The sequence below is a fragment of the Oncorhynchus tshawytscha genome, linkage group LG09 (assembly GCF_018296145.1).
Source record: "Oncorhynchus tshawytscha isolate Ot180627B linkage group LG09, Otsh_v2.0, whole genome shotgun sequence".
Lineage (NCBI taxonomy): Eukaryota > Metazoa > Chordata > Actinopteri > Salmoniformes > Salmonidae > Oncorhynchus > Oncorhynchus tshawytscha.
In genome coordinates this window covers 68,161,235-68,188,533 of record NC_056437.1, presented here as the reverse complement: position 1 = coordinate 68,188,533, position 27,299 = coordinate 68,161,235, and the positions used below count along the sequence as shown (strand labels likewise).

The 27,299-nt window shown below is 42.1% G+C and overlaps 1 protein-coding gene across 1 annotated transcript in view; it reads right to left on the bottom strand.

Annotated features, from left to right (window-relative positions):
* Positions 1 to 27,299, bottom strand: part of crhr1 (corticotropin releasing hormone receptor 1) — a 150,420-nt gene that overhangs the window by 97,972 nt on the left and 25,149 nt on the right. Inside the window, exons 2-3 of the mRNA XM_024432904.2 lie at positions 18,511 to 18,598; positions 7,645 to 7,698 (exon numbers count right to left, since the gene is read on the bottom strand). Coding sequence (XP_024288672.1) covers positions 7,645 to 7,698; positions 18,511 to 18,598 — 142 coding nt within the window. The remainder of the gene's footprint in view (positions 1 to 7,644; positions 7,699 to 18,510; positions 18,599 to 27,299) is intronic.

Below are 27,299 nucleotides of genomic sequence, written 5' to 3'. Positions count from 1 at the left end.
CATACATGGACTCACATTCTTTGTTTAATGCCAGTGGCAGGTCATTGGTAAAAATATAAAAGAATAGAGGGTACAACGATCATACTTTTTGGAGAAATATCTTCTGGTCTGATGAAACAAAAATAGAACTGTTTGGCCATAATGACCATCATTAAGTTTGGAGGGAAAAGGGGATGGCTTGCAGCATCATGTTGTGGGGGTGATTTGCTGCAGGAGGGACTGGTGCACTTCACAAAATAGATGGCTTCATGAGAAAGGAAAATAATGTGGATATATTGATGTAACATCTCAAGACATCATTCAGGAAGTTAAATTCTTGGTCGCAAATGGGTCTTCCAAATGTACAATGACCCCAAGCATACTTCCAAAGTTGCGGCAAAATGGCTTAAGGACAACAAAGTCAAGGTATTGGAGTGGCAATCACAAAGACCTGACCTCAATCCTATAGAAAATTTGTGGGCAGAACTTAAAAAGTGTGTGCGAGCAACGAGGCCTACAAACCTGACTCAGTTACACCAGCTCTGTCAGGAGGAATGGGCCAACATTCACCCAACTTATTGTGGTAAGCTTATGGAAGGCAACCGGAAATGATTTACGCACATTCAACAATTTAAAGGCAATGCTGCCAAATACTAATTGAGTGTATGTAAACTTCTGACCCACTGGGAATGTGATGAAAGAACTAAAAGCTGAAATAAATAATTCGCTCTACTATTATTCTGACATTTCACATTCTTAAAATAAATGATGACACGTTTGCACACTCTTGGCATTCTCTCAACCAGCTTCATTAGGTAGTCACCTGGAATAGATAAATATTAAAATAGCAGGTATGCCTTGTTAAAAGTACTTTTGTGGAATTTCTTTCCTTCTTAATGCATTTGGGCAAATCAGTTGTGTTGTGACAAGGTAAGGGTGGTATACGTAAGATAGCCGTATTTGAAAAATACCAAGTCCATATTATGGCAAGAAGAGCTCAAATAAGCAAAGAGAAATGAGAGTCCATCATTACTATAAGTAAGACATGAAGGTTAGTCAATGCAGAAAATTTCAAGAACTTTGAACATTTCTTCATTGCAGTCACAAAAACCATCAATTGTTGTGATGAAACTGGTTCTCATGAGCACCGCCACAGGAAAGGAAGAACCAGAGTTACCTCTGCTACAGAGGATAAGTTACCAGCCTCAGAAAGTGCAGCCCAAATAAATGCTTCACAGAGTTCAAGTAACAGACACATCTCAACATCAACCGTTCAGCTGAGACTGCGTGAATCAGGCCTTTATGGTCAAATTGATGAAAAGTAACCACTACGAAAGGAAACCAATTAGAAGAAGAGACATGCTCGTGGCAAGAGTCACAAGCAATGGACATTAGACAGGTGGAAATCTGTCCTTTGGTCTGAAGAGTCCAAATTTTAGATTTTGGTCAGATGAGCCCAAATTTTTGATTTTTGGTTCCAACCATTGTGTCTTTGTGGGACACAAAAAGGTGAAAGGATTATCTCCACATGTGCGGTTCCCACCGTGAAGCATGGACGAGCATGTGTGATAGTGTGTGTGTGTGTGGGGGGGTGCTTTGCTGTTGACACTGTCATTGATTTATTTTGAATTCAAGAAACACTTAACCAGCATGGCTACCACAGCATTCTGCAGCGATACGCCATCCCATCTGGTTTGTGCTTGGTGGGACTATCTTTTGTTTTTCATTGGGACAATGACCCAACACTCCTCCAAGCTGTGTAAGGGCTATTTGACCAAGAAAGAGAGTGATAGAGTGCTCCGTCAGATGACCTGTTCTCCACAATCACCCGACCTCAACCCAATTGATATTGTTTGGGATGAGTTGGACCGCAGAGTGAAGGAAAAGCAGCCAACAAGTGCTCAGCATATGTGGGAACTCCTTCAAGACTGTTGAAAAAGCATTCCAGGTGAAGCTGGTTGAGAAAATACAAAGAGTGTGCAAAGCTGTCATCAAGGCAAAGGGTGGCTACTTTGAAGAATCTCAAATACAAAACATATTTTGATTTGTTTAACACCTTTTGGGTTACTACATGATTCCATATCTGTTATTTTATAGTTTTGATGTCTTCACTATTATTCACTATTACAATGTAGAAAATAGTTCAAATAAAGGAAACCCTGGAATGAGTAGGTGTGTCCAAACCTTTGACTGGTACTGTATGTAAATTGTAAAGTTTTGTGTCTGTAAAGTGTTTTTTTGTTATGTGTCGGACCCCAGTAAGACAAGCTGTCACCATTGGCGTCGGCTAATGAGGATCCTAATCAATCAAATCAAATAGATATTGAAAAGATGTTAAACATGACTTGAAAAAGCAATCAGTTCCATCTCCTACAGAACTCTGTGTAACCCCAGCTGAATGGAATTGAAATGTCTGCTAAAGAGATTATAGTGCATTGAGGTGAAACTGGACCTGTGAAGAGAACAGAAAAGTGTAAGTTTTCATTCACGTCTGAAACAGAGCCTTTCTAGTTGATTTGCATCAGGGCTTGAAGTGGTTGGGGATGTAGACATTGCATTCACTCTATAAAGTGTGTAATTGTCCAAAGCCTTGGTGCTCTCCGTTTCCTCACATCTTTGTGTGGCAGACCTATGCTAACAGATTGTGTTAGTGCCTTGTGTTAATCTGCTTTGCATTGGGTGGATGGCATTTTTACCTTGTAATTGGGAAGGAAGTGGACGAGTGTGTGTGTGTGTGTGTGTGTGTGTGTGTAGAAGAGCTATTAAAGGAGCTGTCAAAGCTCTTGATCGTTTTGACACGGCAGGCAACATTAGTGACCTTTTAGATACACCACATCACAGAAGTTACCACAAACGTCACAAGCCGTGACCGGTCTCCTATTGATTATCCACACAACTGAGTACAGAAGCGGTTTTACAAGAATCCCAAAGATAATTAGATTAATAGTCTTGTAAACCCGACCCTTGTCAACAGCAGTGACTAGGGTCTGCAATTCATGACGGACTCTTTTGGTAGTTCGATAAGGTGGAAAATGATTGTTTCCGGGGTGTTTCCCCTTCAGACAGACAAATCTCCCAACAAATCATGAGGCAAACATGCCAGAACATTACAATTTCATTCCAAAATGTACAAGCAAAACCTTTGCAGTTGTTTAAATGATGGTGGTTGATGCAAACTAGCTCCTTGTGAAATGCACACATTAAAAATAACCTTTGTGATCTTCATCTTGCTAGCCACTATTTTGTGTATGGGGTATGTGGCCAACAAGGCAGTGACGCAGGCAGTTTCTCTATGACAAACTGACATTCTATTATGACAGACATTACGTGTTAACCCGGGAACATTGGATAAATAGTGGGAGGCGACTAGGTTAGCTTTCGTTGTATATAATGTAGTGATTATCTCAGCAATAACCATTTTAGCATACAGTCTTATCAGAGTGATTTACAGTTAGGGTTAGGTTGCAGTTTTCCCCTGTCATGTTTGTTCATTACTACAATGCCTGAGCACAACAGATGATAGCAATATATGTGCATAAAGATGAAAGCATGATAAAATAAGCAAAGATGAGTCACAATCTGTGTGGCCTGCTATGGACCCGTAATCCACCGTGGGTCACTAACGTACTAGCAACAACATCTGTGTTAACGTGCTAGCAACTACACGCTAGTGGAAAACATGCTTACAGGTAGCGGCAAACCTGAACCTGGGGATAATGGGATTAACACCTCACTGCGGCCTTCCATGATGACCACACCAACAACAAAACAGCAACAACAGCAACCACCATACTAGGGATACAGCTGGGCAGGTAACCTTTAGTGACAGCTGCTGCACTACCAGCGAGGCGGCTGTGTCTGTTAGTCAGGTGAGCTGGGAGAGTGGGAGGAGAGAGGGAGAGAATGAGTGAATGAGAGGGAATGGTAGAGGGAGCGAGGTTGAGAGAGTGACACCAACTCAATGAGAGAGAGGGAATGAAAGAGAGAAACGTAGAGAGCAGCAGACTGTGATGAAGAGGTAGGCAGATTGCTCAGGTGGATAGGCTCTGTTTAGCTATAACACCATGTTGAAATAGTAATTGAGGCAAGCCATATCTGGGCTAGGTAGATGTCAGTAACCTTACGGGAAAAAAACACATTAATTTCACATAATCACATATGATTATTGTCATAACATGACAACATGTAAAAGCAACCTGTGATAACACAAAACTAAACGTGAAAACATGACCTCGTGAAATAAATGTGACAATAAATGTGTTTTTCACTTGTGATAGTTAGATTTTCACATGTGAATTTTCCTTACATGTGGAACTGCAAATTTGATTTTAACATGTGAAAATTATATTCCACATGTGAGAATTCAGTTTTCACATGAAAGTACAAATTCGATTTTCAAATGTGAAAATGTGTCAAATGTGAAACTTCATTTAAAATATCATCACGCGACGTGTTCCAAAACTACATGTGAAAGGATATATGATCACATGTGAAAATCCATATATCATCACATTTAAAGTGTTACGAAACCATTATTTAACATGGAATTATGTGATTTTCTGTAAAGGGTTATGGATGGTTAAATGGAGTAAGAGAAGAGAACACATAAGCAAAATAGGAGGTGTCTGTCTGGGTACATTTAGCGTTGTTGGACTACATATACTAGTGATTCGATGAGTCGTAAAGGGAGAAGACCTTCCGATGTTTTTTTCTCCCCAAAGATTTAAAACTTCAGTGAAGACATCCAAGCCTCACTATGTAAATGAATGAGGTAGAGACGCTGGAGGGATTTGAAAACCCAGCACAACCCCAAACACGATTCTGATAAACTAAAATAGAGATAAAACACAAAGTTGTGCAGCTGCAGGCAGTTTAAAACTAATTAGAGCACGTCAGATTGGAGGAGGCAAGCAGACAGCCTTCATACGGCTGATGACATTACTCTGAGCTTTGGTAGAAAAATGTGTTACTTATTAATCAAACAAAGGGGACTCTAATTTGTCCTGCACAACCTTTACAACTACAGGCAGCAATGCAACATGGGCTGCCAAAGAAAAGCCCTAGTGATTGGCTTAGAGAAAATCCTCCCCATCATTTCATGGAGGGGGGTCAAATGTATCTTTATTTTTTCGAAGAGCACAGCGGGATGTGACATTTACTTTAAACAGTAAACCGAATATTTTTAAAAATAGGGCCGTAAAATAAAGTGTAGTGGCTAAATTGTCTAATATAATTGTCCCAATGCAATTTCCATCTTAATAATTTAGCTACAATGGAGAGTGGTGGAAGTATGAAAACAAGCATTTCGCTACACCCGCAATAACATCTGCTAAATATGTGAATGTGACCAATAAAATTGGATTTATTTGATTTGTATAGTTCTGACTCATACAAATCCAATGTCCAGAGTTTGATTCAAATTGGAACGTGTTAATCCATTTATTTGTTGTTATTCTCTTTACAAAAAATTGAAAGACGATTATAACAAAATGTCATGATTGTTATAAGGAGTGGACCAATGTGCAGCTTGATTGGTAGGCGTACATGTTCCTTTGTTAAATGAACACCGAACAAAAACAACAAAATACCAAACGTGAAGCGAAATAATAGTGCTAACAGGCAACTATCCAAAGTCAAGATCCCAATAAGCACAATGGGGAAATGTCTGCCTAAATATGATCCCCAATCAGAGACAACGATAAATAGCTGTCTCTGATTGGGAACCATACCAGGTCAACATAAATCACTAATCACCTAGATGACCCACTCTAGTCTCTATAATTTCCCAACCAACACAGAGAATAAACAGCCCTCTATGGTCAGGGAATGACACAAAATGGATTCTGATCGAAAATGGAAATGAAAACGTCCTTAAATTCAAAATAAGCTAACATATATTGCATGGCCTGGCATTACCAAAACTTTTTTACACATACCTTCAGAACCTGAAGGTTGATTAATGTCTAAAATGTTGCTGTGCATAAGTGCAGCTCTTTGTCAGTTGAGTAACAAAACTAGCCCTAGACATGTTTTCTCTGTATCAAAATTAATAGCAGCTCTTTTGTTTTACATACCGTGAATCATATGCACTGCTCAAAAAATAAAGGGAACATTAAAATAACACATACTAGATCTGAATGAATGAAATATTCTTATTAAATACTTTTTTCTTTACATAGTTGAATGTGCTGACAACAAAATCACACAAAAATTATCAATGGAAATCAAATTTATCAACCCATGGAGGTCTGGATTTGGAGTCACACTCAAAATTAAAGTGGAAAACCACACTACAAGGCTGATCCAACTTTGATGTAATGTCCTTAAAACAAGTCAAAATGAGGCTCAGTAGTGTGTGTGGCCTCCACGTGCCTGATCTCCTGAGGGATCTCCTTCCAGACCTGGACTAAAGCATCCGCCAACTCCTGGATAGTCTGTGGTGCAACTACAGTTGGTGGATGGAGCGAGACATGATGTCCCAGATGTGCTCAATTGGATTCAGGTCTGGGGAACGGGCGGGCCAGTCCATAGCATCAATGCCTTCCTCTTGCAGGAACTGCTGACACACTATAGCCACATGAGGTCTAGCATTGTCTTGCATTAGGAGGAACCCAGGGCCAACCGCACCAGCATACGGTCTCACAAGGGGTCTGAGGATCTCATCTCGGTACCTAATGGCAGTCAGGCTACCTCTGGCGAGCTCATGGAGGGCTGTGCGGCCCCCCAAAGAAATGCCACCCCACACCATGACTGACCCACTGCCAAACCGGTCATGCTGGAGGATGTTGCAGGCAGCAGAACGTTCTCCACGGTGTCTCCAGACTCTGTCACGTCTGTCACATGTGCTCAGTGTGAACCTGCTTTCATCTGTGAAGAGCACAGGGCGCCAGTGGCGAATTTGCCAATCTTGGTGTTCTCTGGCAAATGCCAAACATCCTGTACGGTGTTGGGCTGTAAATCACAACCCCCACCTGTGGACGTCGGGCCCTCATACCACTCTCATGGAGTCTGTTTCTGACCGTTTGTGTAGACACATGCACATGTGTGGCCTGCTGGAGGTCATTTTGCAGGGCTCTGACAGTGCTCCTCCTGCTACTCCTACGGCCTCCTCCACGTCTCCCGATGTACTGGCCTGTCTCCTGGTAGCGCCTCCATGCTCTGGACACTACGCTGACAGACACAGCAAACCTTCTTGCCACAGCTCGCATTGATGTGCCATCCTGGATGAGCTGCACTACCGGAACCACTTGAGTGGGTTGTAGACTCCGTCTCATGCTACCACTAGAATGAAAGCACCACCAGCATTCAAAAGTGACCAAAACATCAGCCAGGAAGCATAGGAACTGATAAGTGGTCTCTGGTCACCACCTGCAGAACCACTCCTTTATTGGGGGTGTCTTGTTAATTGCCTATAATTTCCACCTGTTGTCTATTCCATTTGCACAACAGCATGTGAAATGTATTGTCAATCAATGTTGCTTCCTAAGTGGACAGTTTGGTTTCACAGAAGTGTGATTGATTTGGAGTTACATTGTGTTGTTTAAGTGTTCCCTTTATTTTTTTGAGCAGTATATTTGGCAAAGCATCAAAAAGTGACACACAAACTGATACCAGGCAAAACACACTTACACTTTGGGACCACATGAACATTTCTACTGTACTCACCGGCAGTGACATTGCTGGGCGTGAGGGTCAGATTCCACAGTGCCAACGTACGTGCTGAAACACAAGAGGAAAATCATGTATTAATACACCACTAAAATATACAGGAAACACATGAATAAAACACATGAACAAAACCATGTATAGTCCTATTCAGGTTTGACATGAAGATGGATACGTGTTGGAACAATGGTGACAACAAAGGAAAAAAAGAAGTGAAAAAAAAAGTGGCCAGGGCAATAAATTGCAATGTCCGTACTGTGAGACGCCTAAAACAGCGCTACAGGGAGACAGGATGGACAGCTGATCGTCCTCGCAGTGGGAGACCAAGTGTAACAACACCTGCACAGGACCGGTACATCACACCTGCGGGACAGGTACAGGATGGCAACAACAACTGCCCGAGTTACACCAGGAACGCACAATCCCTCCATCAGTGCTCAGACTTTCCGCAATAGGCTGAGAGAGGCTGGACTGAGAGCTTGTAGACATCCCCAGCAGCATCACCAGACATCCCCGGCAACAACGTCACCTACGGGCACAAACCCACCATTGCTGGACCAGACAGGACTGGCAAAAGTGTTCTTCACTGATGAGTTGTGGTTTTGTCTCATCAGGGGTGATAGTCGGATTTGCGTTTATCGTTGAAGGAATGATCATTAAACCAAGGCCTATACTCTGGAGCGGGATAGATTTGGAGGTGGAGGGTCCATCATGGTCTGGGGCGGTGTGTCACAGCATCATCGGACTGAGCTTGTTGTCATGCAGGCAATATCAATGCTGTGCGTTACAAGGAAGACATCCTCCTCCCTCATGTGGTAACCTTCCTGCAGGCTCATCCTGACATGACCCTCCAGCATGACAATGCCACCAGACATGCTGCTCATTCTGTGCGTGATTTTCTGCAAGACAGGAATGTCAGTGTTCTGCCATGGCCAGCTAAGAGCCTGGATCTCAATCCCATTGAGTACATCTGGGACCTGTTGGATCAGAGGGTGAGGGCTAGGGCCATTACCCCAGAAATGTCCGGGAACTTGCAGGTGCCTTGGTGGAAGAGTAGGGTAACATCTCACAGCAAGAACTGGTAAATCTGGTGCAGTCCACAAGGAGGAGATGCACTGCAGTACTTAATGCAGCTGGTGGCCACACCAGATACTGACTGTTACTTTTGACTTTGACCCCCCCTTTGTTCAGGGACACATTATTCAATTTCTGTTAGTCACATGTCTGTGGAACTTGTTCAGTTTCTGTCTCAGTTGTTGAATCTTGTTATGTTCATACAAATATGTACACATGTTAATAAGTTTGTTTAAAATAAACGCAGTTGACGTTTCTTTTTTTGCTGTGTTTACATGGAAATATTCCCTTTTTCTCTCCGGCGTATGCTTTGATGTACAGTTGCATTATTCAAAAAGTGCAGGGTACATGGCACCCATGGAGCATGTTTTGTTTGAGCCAGGGCCGCATCGCATCTCATCATGAAGGAAACCTAGCACTCATGACTGTCAAATAGTTCCTTCCAAACATAATTCCATGTCCGACAACCGTCTCTTTTCCACTCATTGAACTTAGATCAAAGGACAGTTGGATAGAGGACGCTATCTATGTCAATAAAACATAAATATATATTAAAACATTCATAAAGTACAGGCAGTTTGGGCTGTTTTTTAATAAGGTGATGAAGTCAGAGGCAGTCTCACATGAATGGACAGGCCGTCCTTTCATTTAATCTTAGATCATCCTCAAGTCCTGAGCCGGAATATAGAGGTCACACAGCACACTGTAGTGGCTCAAACACACAACCCATTTCATCCTCAAAACACTTCTAACTGTTTCCATGATTCATCCTGTATCTTTGGTGGATTCATATCCCATTTTGGTAGGGGTCCATGTTCATGTTCAGTATGTGAGACTTGGCCTTGCTAGTAGGCCGTGTAATGTTGATATGATGGTTGATTTACAATGCATTTTCACAGCTCCTAAAGGCCTGTTTCTTCGGCCTTCAGTCTGTTCCCCCTATCTGCCACTGTGGCTGCCATCCACTGACATAAAACAAGTTGGCCCAAGAACATGATTTCAACATAAACGGTTGTGTTATGTGCAGAGAAAGACACACACAGACACACATCCAAGCACTTAGCATGCATGCACACATGCACACACACACCCACTAACCCTCTAACCAATGGACCGCATGTCCACACACTGTGAGGACATGCGGTCTGCTAGTTGGAGGGTAGGTCACACAGACAGCACACACAGAACGTGTGGAACTACATTGATAACACAAGTCCTACAATCCATCTTCAGAATGATTCTATAATAGAGGAATTCCCCAGGGACATACTCACGCGTGATGACTGTGTCCATGCTCCACAAACATTACCATAACATCCTCCCCTTACAGGGAACAGGCTCTGGACATGGCTTGTGACAGTCCATCCATTATAAATAGTTATAATTAGAGAGGCTGCAACCTATTCCCTACACAGTGCACTACTTTTGACCAGAACCCTATCGGCCCTGGTCAAAACTAGTGCACTACATAGGGTGCCATTTGGGACTCAAGCAATCATTCCAGAGAGACTGCAGGCCCCTAGTGATCCTATGCCCTTGGTTCAGGGAGCTTTCAGGTTCAGTGAGCCCCTGCATGGGTAGATGATATGTCAAAGGACCAGGCCAATGAGATAACATGCCCTGCAACCTATACAGGCTCAAAGCCAACACAGTACAAACAGATCCCTGTGATCTCTCTGATACCTTGAAAAACCCATAGAGATACACAGTATTTAATTTGCTTTTCCATCTCAGTAAACAATAATTTCACAGTACTGTATGTATTCAATGGGCACTCTAATAGATCACCCATCTCCCAAGACCAAGTCCCATCTCATGATGGTCTTCTGTACAGGAGCAGAGGTCAATGCCCTCTATTCTACCAGACGGGATCAGTGCGGCTGACTGAACGCAACTGAAGAGGGGTCAGAGTCAGAGTTGTCCTCCAGCTAGTCACCCTATTGTAGCTCTCAGAGTATACCGTTCACACTGGTCTCAAATTCTATCAAGAACTCAAATATCACACAACTACTTGAGAAAGGTGCCACTCTTCAGTGCACTGGTGGTACTGTTTCCTCTAAACCAGCTACCATAACAATTGTCAATAGCCATCCTGCATCCATCTGCTGGCTTGCCTCTGAAGCTAAGCAGGGTTGGTCATGGATGGGGGACCAGATGCTGCTAGAAGTGGTGTTGGAGGGCAAGTAGGAGGCACTCTTTCCTCTGGTCTAAAAGTAAATATCCCCACTACCTCAGGACAGTAATTGGGGACATTGCCCTGTGTAGGGTGCTGTCTTTCAGATGGGACATTGAACAGGTGTCCTGACTCTCTGTGGTCATTAATTATTGTAAGAGTAGGGGTGTTAAACCCAGTGTTCTGGCTATATTCTGTCCCTCATACCATCATGGCCACCCAATTATCCCCAGCTTGTAACTCTTCCCCAGGTTGTTGCTGTGAATGTGTTCTCAGTCAACTCTCCAGGTTATAAAAAAACAGATCCAGCCCTACCACTCACCTAAATACTGTGCTCACGCACCAATAATTATTCCTTGCATTCATTCATGTGAGTGAGTCATCCCACACACACGTTCCAGTGATTCATTTCACCGCTGACTGGCGTAATGCAACTTGACAAGTTTATTGCTCAATTAATAAACTATGACTCATGCAAACTGCAGATGTTAGAAACAGAGCCTAAAACAGTTGCAATCATCTTTTCACACCATTTCAAGTAAAATCAAGCTTTTTGTTCTCAATAACTGTGAAGATTGATGGATAGGCAGGATAGGCAGTGCCGCTCTCTCACTCCCCCACACACTGAAAGCTATTAGTGACTGTGTGATGAGTACAGTATAAGCTATGTAGATAAGAGATCTACCCAGGCAAATCCGGGATAAATACAAATAGGTTAGAATGTAGGAATAACTTACGGTCTTTTCAGAAAGTTGTTGAGGGAGACGTTCAATACAACCAATTCAACAACAACTTGTTGGTGTAATAGCACTGACAAATCATGGCCTTCAGAGGCCCATTAAGGGGAGACAGACATTGATTCATGAAATCTGAGATGAGATGTTGATCACTGTTTGAGCCGCATACTTTCCCAAAGCTTCCCTCTGTTTAACAGGCACAGATATCAGAGATGGATGGAGCCAGAGAGAGAGAGAGGGAGAGAGAGATGAGAGAGAGAGAATGAGACAGAAAAGGAGAGAGAGGGAGAGATGAGAGAGAGAGAGACAGATTACTCTCTTGATAAGGGAGAGAAGGGAGTAAACATCCTCTACTGCAGATAGCAGGATGTCTGGTGGGATGGAACATCAAATCCATAGGAAAACATGCTCTGAATTTTGTGAATGAAATGACAAAGCCTATAGAATAAACAACCTGGTATACAATTATGGGGAGGTGTTCATAACTTACTGGACATATTAAGTTTACACAGCAGCAAGTAATAATACGAGGGGGCCACTGTACATATCCCCATTGAAGTTCTGTTGAATAGTCACCATGGAAACAGAACAACTGCTGCACAACCCCCCCCACCCACAAGTTTGATATGTCAACGTCTATTGACGCCAGCCAGCCATCGCCCTTGATTGCGCTGACTTCTAAACAGCAGTTCTTAGAACAGTTTATTGAAGTGGGCTGAGATGATTGTGTTAAACAAAGTCGATGATTTCTCTCTGCGTTAATAGCTTGTCTATTAGACATCCTCAGTGTTCTTTCTCAGCACTGCAATGACCTTAATCATAAGCCACTATCATCACGTTCCCCCTCTTTTCTCTGCTCATAATAATTTGCCACAGTATCTTCCCTTTGTAGGTCAAAAGGGGGCTCATAAAGGCTATGGATAAAAAAGGATATACATTATTCTTTCTTTTACTAAGCTGCTTAATTGCAACCAAGTAGTGGCTAATGTGCATCTATCTTATCCTTCGATATCCCTTCAAAAGCACTTGTGGCTAATTAAAGAACTGTGTGCGTGCCCATGTTTGCATGCAGTGTTACTGAACCATCGCTCGCTGGTCCAGCTGCCACAAATAGTTAATTGCACACAAGCTAATTTGATCCTTAAAAGGAAGAAGGAAATTGCTTATTGCTGTCACGTTTGTCCTAATGATGAGACCAAGGCGCAGCGTGCGTAGAGTTCCACATAATATTAATAAACTGAAACTCACTGAACAAAACAACCAAACGAACGAACCGTGACACCATACAACTAGCGCTGACAGGCAACTAAACATAGACAAGATCCCACAACACAGAATGAAGAAAATGGCTACCTAAATATGATCCCCAATTAGAGACGACGATAAACAGCTGTCTCTGATTGGGAACCATATCAGGCCAACACAGACATACAAAAACCCCTAGACATACAAAAACCCTAGACATACAAAAACTAGAGTAGCCACCCTAGTCACACCCTGACCTAACCAAAATATATAGAAAAACAGAGATATCTAAGGTCAGGGCGTGACAATTGATTAGTTGAAAATGGCTTCCATCCAATTAGCAGGCTTATTCAAGGGAGACAACATCAATACTGCAGCTTCATCAGCGTTTTTTTTAAACCTTTATTTAACTAGGCAAATACTGAGCTGTATTGTATGCAAACATTTTTTTTAAATTATATTATTTTATACTAATACAATTGTACACGATTTTGTTTAACAAGTAATACAAAACGTGTATATCCCCAAAAGCACAAATCAAAATCGACAAAGAGGTGGTTAATTGGCAACAACATTTTGCAATGGCCATCTCAGTCTCAGAACGTCAAACCCAATAAAAACTGGTAGTTTGAATTTCAGAAGGAAGTCCAAAAGCGCAGACGAGGGATACCAAGGATCTAGAAGGATTTTTGCATGGAGAAGGATTGTGTATGGGGGAATGGTCTAAGCTCCCTCCCAATGTGTTCTCCAACTCATACAACAGCTCGGTGCAGTTATCTGCGCAAGTTGAGGTATTGAAAGGTTTTGAAAACAGTTTTTTTTTAAATATATATTACTTGTTAAACCAAATCTCTTTCTCTGAGCAATTGTATTAGTATAAAATATATATTTTTGGAACATACAATGTAACTTAGTATTTCAATTATTTATTTTATACAGTAATTTTTGCTCATCTTTTCAAGGGTGTCAATAATTTCAGAACCCCACTCTATTTGCATAGTTTATTTGCAACGCTCTAGTCTCGTCAGAAATAAAGGGTATTTCTGTTACATGTACTGTGTGAAATATGTATTTTAATTTCTTCTGAGTATTTTGCATTTTGTATTACACTGGGTTGAACTACACTCAATGTATTTTCGAACAAGATATTTCGAAAGCTGTAATTTGTTTTTTCTAAATATTTCTCTATATCATTTTTTTATACAGCTGTTCACATTTTTGTTGTCCTCTTTCACCCTACAAGTCTGATGGCACTACTGTGTGATGAGAGTTTCTACTAAATGAACAGTGCATTTGGAAAGTATTCAGACCACTTTCCTTTTTCAACATTTTGTTACATTACAGCCTTATTCTGAAATGGATTCAATTACTTTTTCTATCATCAATCTACACACAATACCCCATAATGACAAAGCGAAAACAGATTTTTAGAAATGTTTGCAAATGTATAAGTATTCAGACCCTTTGCTATGAGACTTGAAATTGAGCTCAGGTGCATCCTGTGTGATTTGGAAAAGCACACATCTGTCTATGTAAGGTCCCACAGTAGACAGTGCATGTCTGGGAAAAACCAAGCCATGAAGTCAATGGAATTGCACATAGAGCTCCGAGACAGGATTGTGTCGAGGCACAGATCTGGGGAAGGTGACAAAACATTTCTTCAGAATTGTAGATCCCCCAAAAGACAGTGGCCTCCATCATTCTCAAATGGAAGAAGTTTGGAACACCCAAGACTCTTCCTAGAGCTGGCCATCTGGCCAAAATAAGCATTAGGAGGAGAGGCCTTGGTCGGGGAGGTGAGCAAGAAACTGATGGTTCAAGAACCCCACTAAACTAGGCCAATGACTGTTCCCAGTGTGCTGTGCAGCTGTTCATTTTCATATATACCTCTATATAACTCTATATCCAACCATATTTCTGACCTTTTCCTCTGAAAGAGACACAAAATAACCTATCCTCTGTGGTGGCTGACAATTTCATGTGAAAATGTATGATGAAGGGTTGAGAAAATATAGTTGTCATCCTTTCTCAGTAACTATCTTTGAACAGACTGGGTAAAAGGGAAACAAAGAAATGACCCCAAAAAATCCCATTGAATCCCATTTTAAACACTATCATGGTGAGTGGGAGTTATGGATAATTTCATCTTTGACATGTCTAGATAATGTGCTTGACATGATATCCTCGATGCTCTGACGTTAAAGCTCTTCACTTTTCATGGGCCTCTGTGTAGCCAACTGTATAATCGTGGCCAAAAGTTTTGAGAATTACACAAATATTCATTTTCACAAAGTCTGTTACCTCAGTTTGTATGATGGCAATTTGCATATACTCCACAATGTTATGAAGAGTGATCAGATAAATTGCAATTAATTGCAAAGTCCCTCTTTGCCATGCAAATGAACTGAATCCCCAAAAACATTTCCACTGCATTTCAGCCCTTCCACAAAATGTCCAGCTGACATCATGTCAGGGATTCTCTCGTTAACACATGTGTAAGTGTTGACGAGGACAAGGCTGGAGATCACTCTGTCATGCTGATTGAGTTTGAATAACAGACTGGAAGCTTCAAAAGGAGGGTGGTGCTTGGAATCATTGTTTTTCCTCTGTCATCCATGGTTACCTGCAAGGAAACACGTGCCGCCATCATTGCTTAGCTCAAAAAGGGATTCACAGGCAAGGATATTGCTGCCAGTAAGATTGCCCCTAAATCAACCATTTATCGGATCATCAAGAACTTCAAGGAGAGTGGTTCAGTTGTTGTGAAGAAGGCTTCAGGGCGCCCAAGAAAGTCCAGCAAGCGCAAGGACTGTCTCCTAAAGTTGATTCAGCTGCAGGATCGGGGCACCACCAGTACAGAGCATGCTCAGGGATGGCAGCAGGCAGGTGTGAGTGCATCTGCATGTACAGTACAGTGAGGAGAAGACTTTTGGAGGATGGCCTGGTGTCAAGAAGGGCAGCAAAGAAGCCACTTCTCTCCAGAAAAAAACATCAGGGACAGACTGATATTCTGCAAAAGGAACAGGAATTGGACTGCTGACGACTGGGGTAAAGTCATTTTCTCTGATGAATCCCCTTTCCGATAGATTGGGGCATCCGGAAAAAAAGCTTGTACGGAGAAGACGAGGTGAGCGCTACCATCAGTCCTGTCTCATGCCAACAGTAAAGCATCCTGAGACCATTCATGTGTGGGGTTGCTTCTCAGCCAAGGGAGTGTGCTCACATTTATACCTAAGAATACAGTCATGAATAAAGAATGGTACCAACACATCCTCTGAGAGCAACTTCTCCCAACCATCCAGGAACAGTTTGGTGACAAACAATGCCTTTTCCAGCGTGTTGGAGCACCTTGCCATAAGGCAAAGGTGATAACTAAGTGGCTCGGGAAACAAAACATTGATATTTTGGGTCCATGGCCAGGAAACTCCCCAGACCTTAGTCCCATTGAGAACTTGTGGTCAATCCTCAAGAGGCGGTTGGACAACCAATAACCCACAAATTCTGACAAAGTCCAAGCATTGATTATGCAAGAATGGACAACCATCAGTCAGAATGTGGCCCAGAAGTTAATTGACAGCATGCCAGTGCGGATTGCAGAGGTCTTGAAAAAGAAGGTTCAACACTGCAAATATTTACTCTTTGCATCAACTTCATGTAATTGTCAATAAAAGCCTTTGACACTTATGAAATGCTTGTAATTATACTTCAATATTCCATAGTAACATCTGACAAAAATATCTAAAGACACTGAAGCAGCAGACTTTGTGAAAATTAAAATTTGTGTCATTCTCAAAACTTTGGCCACGACTGTACACCTGTCTGAAGGTTTGTGCTACAGGTCAAACTATCGTTGCATTACAGGCCAAATGAGCCTTGCATCTTGTCAGTCAAACCCTCATAAGAAGCTATAAAGACGGGTCTATGAAGTGTGCTCTATAACATGATATCTATTCCACATGCAGTCTCTGATAACTCAGAGACAATCCATCTTCATAGATCTTATCGGATCTGAGCTCCACCAAATCATGTCCTCAAACACATTGTGTTCACACATACAGCACAGAGCAACTGCTCCACATAATGTTTTGATTGGCCTTTGAAGTGAAAGTGGAGGGTGATGGGTACGAGGTGTGGGGGTGGGAAGGCTAATCCTTATGGAAAAGAGACTGCAATCATCACAGACTACTCCTAGATCGATACGGAGGGTAACTAAGGTGCAACTCTAAGTCCCATCACCATCGCAGACGATTAGACAGTTTTGATAAACTGCTCATGCAATAAGATCCCACAGCCTACGGAAATCTCCTGCCCACACCATTGTCATGTAGTCAAGCAAAACACCCGTCTCAACATCAACAGTGAAGAGACGACTCCAGGAGGCTGGCCTTCTAGGCAGAGTGTCAAAGAAAAAGCCATATCTCAGACTGGCCAATAAAAATAAAAGATTCAAATGGGCAAAAGAACAGACACTGGACAGAGGAACTCTGCCTCGGAAGGCCAGCATCCCGGAGTCGCCTCTTCACTGTTGACGTTGTGACTGGTGTTTTGTGGGTACTATTTAATGAAGAGTCCAGTTGAGGACTTGTGAGGCGTCTGTTTCTCATACTAGACACTCTGACTTGTTTACATAAGACAACATGTCGCCAATGTTATGTTGAAAGAACACTTGGCCCCTAAGCTTATTGAGTTGCAACTTGCTGATGTGTTTGGTAGTAATCACTCGAGTCTGCCACTGTTTTGGGCAAAATTACAAATGGAGACCCTGCTCCCCTTCTCCTACCCCCATCCCTCCTCTGAGGTTTCCTACAAATGACAATATTCAATATAAAAAAATTCTAAACACATTTGCGAGCATCTTGTGTCCCACCGCAATCTACTTTGTAACATGATTCCCTATGAAAGACTGCCAGACAGACACATACTGTACTCGGGTAATAGGTAGTCTCAATGAGCTGCAGGACATCAGTAGTGAGCGTAGTAGCAGCTGACTCGATACTGCAGTGCACCTCTAGTTTCCATGCAAAAAAAATATACTTGAGAAATACTGCACCAGACACCTTTGCTAGATGTCAAATTGAATGACCAAGACCTCCTCTGCAAAAACGTTGATGTTAATGACAGACTTCTTGATTTATCTTAATTCATTCGGACTATTTTGAAGGAAAATGGTTGCTACCATGACTCAAAAGGGACAAATGACAATAACTGCCAGGGTACGATATAGTGAACGTAACACACCCACACCGGACCATACCTCCAAGACCCAAATCTTATTTTTCTTAATGAGCAGCAGAAAAACACATGCAAAATTATTGCTTTCAGCCCTCCATTAAAAAAAAAAAAAACGTTTTGAAAGCTTTGTGTTATTATAGGTGATTGGGACTACAAAGTGCACATGGACTTCTACTGGGAACACATTCTTGCTCAGTTGCCTTGCTGTTGGCCACTGATGCTGTGGACTGACCAATATGACTGTTGTTGCCTATGTACAGTATTCCACCAGTGCCTAGTCAGTGAAGGGGAAACTCAGAATGATTCAACTTCCGATTTAACATGATAGACCATTAAAAATGTTCCGACACCATATTCCCCGCCCACATAGAAAACTGTCCTTAGACGACTGGAGGAGGGCCTCACCAGTGAGATTGGTGGACAGCAGGAGCAGTGTATCACAGGTCAGGTCAGCCGTTGTCCCGGACATCACCACTGCCCAGATGGTCAACACCTGAAAAGGAAAAGAGAAATAAATAAAGAGAAAACAAGTCTAGTCAGTCTGTTTCTGGAACTGGGGTAAAACACATTTATCTAAAAGACAGATGACATAAGTTTAGTACTGATGTGAACTTCACTGTCGACTTGAGACGAGGGAAACATAGGCAGACACTATGTCTAGTGTCCAGCATTAGTCAGCCTACCTCCCACACAAAAAGGCAGAAAATATCCCCAAGTTCCCAATAGAGGATTTCTATGCTGTTCACTGAATAAAAAAATGATGCTAATGTATCACATTCATTGACTATCAGACATACTCCTAGTCACAGCATCGTAAAATACTGCATTCATTTTACATGTTGGTTTTATGCACATATTTTACATTTGTGGCATGAATTGTTCCTGTTATTTATATACATTACTTCACTATATGGTTCCGTGATGTACAGTATAACGAACAACCTGCAGAGTTAAAACCTTCAGGACTTTCCATTGAACCTGAAGTACAAACATTCATGTCAATTATGCATGCATATCACATTATCACATGCACCCTTTCCCTTCTGAGTACCCTGGCCCTCACGAGTGGTGCAGTGGTCTACGGCACTGCATCTCAGTGCTAGAGGCGTCACTACAGACCCCTGGTTCGATTCCAGGTTCTATCACAACCGGCTGTGATTGGGAATCCCATAGGGCGGCGCACAATTGGCTCAGCGTCGTTAGGATTTGGCCGGAGTAGGCTGTCATTGTAAATTAGAATTTGTTTAGTTGCATAGTTAAATAAAGATTCAATCAAAATGTACACACCTAGAGAAAGATATGCAGTAGATACATAAATATCCCTATAGGCCAGGAATCATCAACTAGATTCAGCCGCAGGCCAATTTGTTCTTGAGCGAACGTTCAGGATGCCGGAAGATGATCACACATAATTTATAGACTGCAAATTGTACGCAAGATGCCCAAACGTATATAATAGTTGACAAAAAAATGCTGAAATGTCCCATGGTAAGAATGGCGATGTGTCCCTTTACTAGAGTTCCAGACACTTGCCAAGGTGCATTGAAGCTGTTCTGGTTTGTGGTGGCCCAAAGTTCTATTAAGACACTTTATGTTGGTGATTCCTTTATTTTGGAAGTTACCGGTATCTCTACTATGAGTGGGAATACTTCGGAACAGATTTCCAAAATTAAAATCACTTAGAGCTGATTTGCTGTCCAACAATTAAATTGTAGTTATTTATTTTTAAGTTGGGGGTGGGGGCAAATAAAATCACCTGCGAGCCAAATTGTTGGCGGAATAAATGTGTTGGGGAAAATACATGTTATCCACCCATGCAGGCCGTATTTCATAAACTCAAACCGCCCATTCTTTCCGTGGTCGGTCTCACGTGAAGAGCCTCTAGCGCCATAGGCGCTGAGGCCCTTCGTCGAGGAAAAAGGTATTTCAATGCCCACACACCCAGACAGGGAAGAGGAGAAGAGGCGGTGGCCTGCTGATCTAAGACCCTGCTCCCCTCCTCCTACCCCCATCCCTCCTCTGAGGTTTCCTACAAATGACACTAAATTGATTTGTGACCTACATTTCGTAATATGTTGAAATTGGAATGCAATAATCCATGAAGAGAGGAAGCAAGAATATAAAATAAAAAACACACACAGGGGCCTGGTCTGCCGTAGAGCCAGTACACTCAAAATAGCCTTGACTGCTTGAGAACATTAATGGGGTTTTATGTAACCTCATCTGCTTGCTTGTTTGCTTTGCTTGTGTCCTTGTTGATGAAAAGAGAATTCAGAATTCAGAGTGTGTCACAAGGAGCTGCACTTGAAACATTACTTATCCTCTCAGGGAGCTCTACTTATATGCTCTGTCTCTTAACGGTGATTTATTATCACAACAAAATGGTGCTCTGTGTCAGTAGCATGTTCTGGCATAACCTTCAGCTTAAAAACAGGATGAGCAAGACGTGGAAATGTAGTTCCACTGAATGCATTCTTCCATAGTAATAAACTGGCAGAATATTTGATCAATCAATCTTTACAAAAACGGTGTCAACCTTGATAATGCAATCACACGTTCATTAAAGTACTTCTTGACTGACATTCACATAATTACCATGTTTGGCAACATCTTAGCTGTGGTTCTACAGTAATGCACTCTAATGCCGCATAATGACCACACATCATCACTGCAGCTGGCCAATACAGTACAACATTAATTAATTTCATTCACTCAACTAATTCAGACACTGCCATGTGGTGTGAAGCTGATGCACAGCAGGTATCTTTCACACATGAGGAATATCTTACCAAGCATAACACTTCTGTGCTAAGTAATTCCAACTTTATAATCCATTTGAATAAGTACATGGTTGGTAAAAACAAAGAAAATTAAGTGTGACAGAATGGTGGGGACTTTGTAGTCTTTGTTGTCCCTAAATCCCAAGTCATTGTAGTACCTATATATTCCTAGTCCCTAGAGAGAGAGAGAGAGGTAAATCTGGGTTTGCAAGGAGATACTGTATATCTAGGGGTCATGGGAAGGTTGGCATGGAAATATATCCAGGGGTCATGGGCAGGTTGGCATGGAGACATATCCAGGGGTCATTGACTCATTATGCCCATGTAGTATTCTATACAACTTAATCCTTCTCCTAAGCAAAGTGGGTAGGAGTGAGTTTGTTTGAGTGTGTGCATGCGTGTGTTAAAAAATGTATACTTTTAAAGTGAAGTTGGCAGTTTAAATGTGAAATACTTATCAGCTGGCTTCTGATTAAAAAGTAATAATAAAATCTGCAGATCTCAATTTGGGTGGAGTTAAATGGGAAGTCTCCACTCTTAATATCAAAAGCCTGAGAAAAGAACCTGTCCCATGGGGGATTTTTGCTAAATCAGAAACAGATCTGTGAATCACTCTCAAACCATAATTAGAAATCATGTCTGAGCTAATGAATCCCAATCCACAAGGAGCAAAGAAAGGTATGTCACTCACAAACTGCACCTCTAGCAAGTAGATCTCAAGGCACATGTCATGCATGCATGCGAGCACGAACAAGGGGTTAGAATAGGTGCAGGGAACAGAACTGAAAGCCGGAACAGAAAGTGATCCAAGGAACAGAAATGGAAACGGGAACGAATGTGATCCATACTGTTCTGGAATAGAACTGTTATTTTAAAAGCATAGGAACATTCCAGGCATTTTTTCAGGCATTTTTCTAGTACCACATAAAAAACGCAACAAAGCGCCTATGCAAAGCCCTCACTCTGTCACCCAGATATGTATTCCAGTGTCTTCCTCCAAGCTGAAAATCTTTGCCAGTGTTTGTGTGTGTTCAGGCTACCTGCCCCTCCCCCTCCGAAGTACAGGCTACTGTACTGACGTTACAAGCATGATTCAGGAAATATATTTTAAACTAGTTATCACGTTTCACGTTGGATTCATGAACTACAAAAAGATAAGACTTGTTTTTAATTCTGGTGCCACTCTGCACACACAAGCTTGTTAGCTAGCTCAAAGGACATTCAACCGTTCCTCTATGGAGGCCGCTCCTCCTAGGTATAATTCTGTAGTTCTAATTCAGAGAATCCATGTCATAACAAGATGTCCAGTGCTCCCACAAAATTTCAGACACATCTTGCCCATAGGCTACACTCATGTAAACAACTAGCTTGCCTGCTCTGTCCGCACTGATTTGGCAAAGTCATTTAATGGGCTAAATGTCAAAAACGGTGGATTTCTCAAGTTAAAAAAGGAACAGAAAGGAATGTTATAAACCTGTGCTTTTGTTGTTGTTGCTAGAACCGGTTAAGAACTTTATTTTGCTGGTCGGAACAGTGGAACAGAACAGAAATCATTTTGGTTCCAAACTCTGGCACGAACGCACAACCCCCCCCCCTCAGGTTTCCTCATGGTTCTATGGAAAGTAAAGTTTTCAAATTGCTCCGAGAACGTTAAGAAAACAACAACATAAAAACGACAAAGAATGTTGCTTAAAAAAAAAAGTACATTCCGTTCTTAGCATCAACAAAACTCTCTATCCTTTATCTTGATAAGTGTGTTCAGATGTATTGGTCTTAATGAGTGCTTGCTTCCTTTTAAATGGGGTCTGTTTCAATAGACTAAGATGAAGAGCTTTTTATGCGTAAAAAAACATGGCTTGCTAGCTCCATCCTGGTGGCGCAGTGGACTAATTCCATGTACAGGTATAGAGAATAGAATATTATAGTTTTGAATCTCACTGATGCCTAGTCACAAATCCAAAATGTCCAAATAACCTATCATTTCCTAAAACCTCCCATAAAAACTTCCAAGGAACCAGAGTAAAACATTCTTAGAACCTCCCTGCAACCTAAAAAGAAATGTTCCCAGAACAGGCTAAATGTAATTTTGTTTCACTGTTTTTTTTAACTGTTATTTTTGTATTTCTTTACTTATCTTTTGTTAACCTAATACCTATTTTTTACTTAAAAATTGCACTGTTGGTTAGAGCCTTAAGTAAGCATTTCTCTGTAAGGTCTACACCTGTTGTATTCGGCGCACATGACAAATAACATTTGATGTGATTTAGTTCACTTCTGTTCTCAGAACATTTAAAAAACGTTAAGTTTTAACCGGTCAGGAAACATACTGTATGGCTCCGTTCCCACAACTTCCAAGGAACCAAATGTGCTTGCAGGGATAGCTTTCTCACAGGCTTTGGAAAGTCTGCGTGAGATACCATTGCTTGTATTTGTCTCCCTCGTGAAGGACTGCTCCTTGATCAACCGTAAGGCAAACTTGGGTTTGAACTGACCCTGACTAAGTTACAGTTGTTGCACATCCTCATTTAGAAAAGTTTTATTGGAGTGTTCTATTAGCCACAATCACAGGGTGTGCCCTGTCCCGTCCTGTCCTGCCCTGTCCCGTCCTGTCCTGCCCTGTCCCGTCCTGTCCTTCTCTGTCCCGTCCTGTCCCGTCCTGTCCCGCCCTGTCCTGTCCCGTCCTGTCCCGTCCTGTCCCATCCTGTCCCGTCCCGTCCTGCCCTGTCCTGCCCTGTCCTGCCCCGTCCTGCCCTGTCCCGTCCCGCCCTGTCCCGTCCTGCCCTGTCCCGCCCTGCCCTGTCCTGCCCTGTCCTGTCTTGCCCTGCCCTCTGACTTTTCTGCAGATTTCTTATTGCAGACGGGGTGAAACAAGTGAGGGTCTGTTCAAGTTTGAAAATACTTTGCGCGAATACTGAATACTGTGGTTTAGTTGCCAGAACATCTAACAGAGAAGGTCAAATCAACTTAGACAAAGCAATAAAAAATAGAACTAGAACAATAGAATACATTTTTAGGCGCAATTGTATTGGCAGCAGAGCAGTGTTCATTTTATGAGCAAATCCCCCGACAGTTTAGCCTAAAATTGTAAACAATGAACAATACATGGTAATTCAAACAGGCCACCATAGCCGTGCTCCCAATCGGCAGTTGCCAAAAGGGTTGAAACTAAATCTAATTCTGACTGTCCATAGTCAGTACATGTGATAAACTATTCTTCCTGGTTCCACTTTAAACAAGCTACAACTTTTGTCTTAATGAAGTCTTTACAAACCCGGAATAACACATACATTCATGCCTTATCAATAATCTTCAAAAATGAAAATGTATGTGTCAAAATGCAATTGCTAAAATGAAAGGGTCAACAGGGAAATTGCTCCTGATCTTCCATCGAGTTCCTTTTGACTGTGAATGAAAGTGGATTGTATTGGTGCCAGGCGGACTACCTGACTATCTGTCTAATGGAGTTCACCAGATAACACTGACCCGACTGGCTTTACAACTGATACACTGGCTGGCAGCAGGCCTTCAATCAAGGCAGAGTGACTGCCACAATGTTGTTTTTCATTCTTTCCATTCTTGTTTTCTATTCTTGGGCAGAAAGGGGTAGAATCGATCACAGCCAGTATTGTATCTTAATTTGTATGTTACGGAGGATTTGAGCTCCGGCTTCCTTTAGAGCGCAGGGCATGGCACTCATAACCATTCAGCAATGCACCTGTGTGGTGAGTGAAGCTAGGTTCGTGCCCAGGTCACAGCCCATTAATCAGCCTATCAGGACATGAAAGAACACCTGGAGAGGCAATTTTCACTCCTTTATCCACCACCGATCCCCTTAAAGTGTCTGACATCACTTTGTGGCTTTATCAAAACTTTTCAAGGTCCCACACAATGCAGGTTTCTACAAATATAATACTTGACCACACACACTATAGTGAGTGAATAGAGATACAGGTTTTGAAAAAAATTAAGTGATTCAGTCTTCGCAGAGTATCATAACCCTAAGCTGCCTGAACGACCGCTGGGGTAGAGAAGTCGAGTGCCTGAACTCCCTCCCTCTCTCCACTGTGCTGCACCATGGAAACCCACGACTCTCTCCCAGGCTTCTCAGCATGATTCCTGGCTCTCCTACTTCCCGGAAACCTTTGCTGGTAAATCCAGAAAACAATGTGACAACGCTGGAAGGCAAGTGCATTTTGAACCATGTTTGGACACTGGTTTCAGGGGAGAGATTCTTGGACTAAGTCGAGACAAATAATATGAGTTTATCCCAACTACTTTGGTGTGTGATTCACATAGGTCCTCCTTATATACTAACAAGGTATTAACACGTGACAATGGTATTGACATTGCGCTACATAAAATGGCATTGGCATTACACCACCATGATGCATCTAATGTTTATACTATCCAAAGTTTCAGACAGGGTTCTACATGCCTTGCCAGAAGCCTTTCCATGCGAGTTGAATGGCAATTCATTAAATCCTCTTCAATTAGATAATGCGTGTGTGTGTGTGTGTGTGTGTGTGTGTGTGTGTGTGTGTGTGTATTGGAGATAGTTACTGTGTGTGTGCGCATGTCTGTGTGTGTGCCCATGTATGTGTGTGTCTGTGGTCACTGGCTAAACCACACACAGAGGGTTGTCTGAGTACACCAGTTTTAGCAGCAGCAGCCGTCTGTAAAATTGATAATCCACGTCTAACAATAGGTACCAGGCACCAACAACATGTAATATATACGCTGGGTTCTTACAAATGGCAATACTGTCCTTACACTCTCAATTCTCATCCCCATCCACCACCATTGGCCCAACTCCGTCTTGGAGAGGCTGCGTAACAAGAGGCTTGACAGGCACACAGACACAGACATGGAGCCAGGGGCTGGAGCATGCAATAGGAATGGGTTCACCGCAGCTGACTACAGTCAACAAGAACAACCATCAGAGTTATGATACGTTTGGCAGGTTGGTTCTGAGAACAAATAGAATTGGATGATACAAATAGAGTGGAGATGATCCCTGCTTTGGAACGACTGATATCCAGGGATTGTTGTTCTTCCACTAACTCCTGAGCCCCCAAACACGAGACAGCATCACCCCCTGTCATGATCCCCTTTAACCCTCAGGTTCGAGGAAGGCTGAAATTATTCTGAGAAATAACTATTTTTCTTGTGGAATGTAAGAGGTTGGTTGTTTTCAACAAACCCCTCCCCCCAGAGGCCAGAGTCAGCTCTGTGTGTGTGCCTGTGAAGGCCAAAATGCTACAGAGTCCAAGAGAAAGCGGAGTGGATGTTGGAGAGATATTCATGTGTTAACATTGTATTAGCACTCTAAACCACTAAATGGATATTATGTGTAGTAAAGTGTCTTACTACATCACAAACAACTAGTCCTCCATCATGCTGTGTGATATAATGACAAAAACTACAAGTACCACAAGCATCATCCAAATACCAGACCTTCTGTTATTTTCACCCAATTGGTCAGGCAGAAAATTTAAAGAGCATTATCTATAACTTCAAGCTGCCACAGTCTCTCTCTGATTGGATGACCCAGTCTGGAAAAACAATGGAGTATGTCCTCAACTGCACACAACCCACAATCTTCCCATTGCTCTTTTCTGTCTGTCCTAGTGCCAGGATTTAGCTTGACAACTGAATTAAGGGTGGAATTTGAAATGCTAGGTGAAGTTAGTAACAAGTGAAAAACTTTTTTTTTTTAAACATTGAAATCAACTTTACACATGGGAAGATTATGTTACCAAGGGCAATGTGTGTATTGCTTTATAAAGAGTGATGGGTGCTTGCTATATGAAATGCTTGTTCTGCAGCTAATGAGAGCCAAACAAACACATAAAACGCACATAAACACACAAACACATGCTCAAGCACACACACACACACACTTAACCAATCTCTTCTGGTGAAATATGTCTTCTTTTTTTTAAATCAACGCTCACAAGTGACGTCCCACCTCTCACAGTATATAATATGATTGAACTCCCTCACGCTAAGCGGCTAGCACATGACTTATTTATACTTCAAATGGATGGGGTGATCGAATTGCTCTTAATTCCCCCCTGCCATAATGAATGGGTTTAAGAGCATTGCTGGCTGCTGTAGTAGTGCTCCTTCTTTCTCTCTCTTTTTGTGTGTGTGGCAGTAGTGATGCGTGAGAGATACAACCCACGCAAAGTGCGCATGGCACGAGTCGAAAAGCATGTCTCCATTAGCTCACTCTCCATTGACACGAGACAATGTAATGCAACATCAATTAACTTCTTCTATAATATAGCTGTCCTCATGTAATCTATTTGAAGAATTTCTTGATGGCAGATATACACTGAGTATACAAAACATTAAGAACACATGCTCTTTCCATGATATAGACTGACCAAGTGAATCCAGGTGAAACCTATG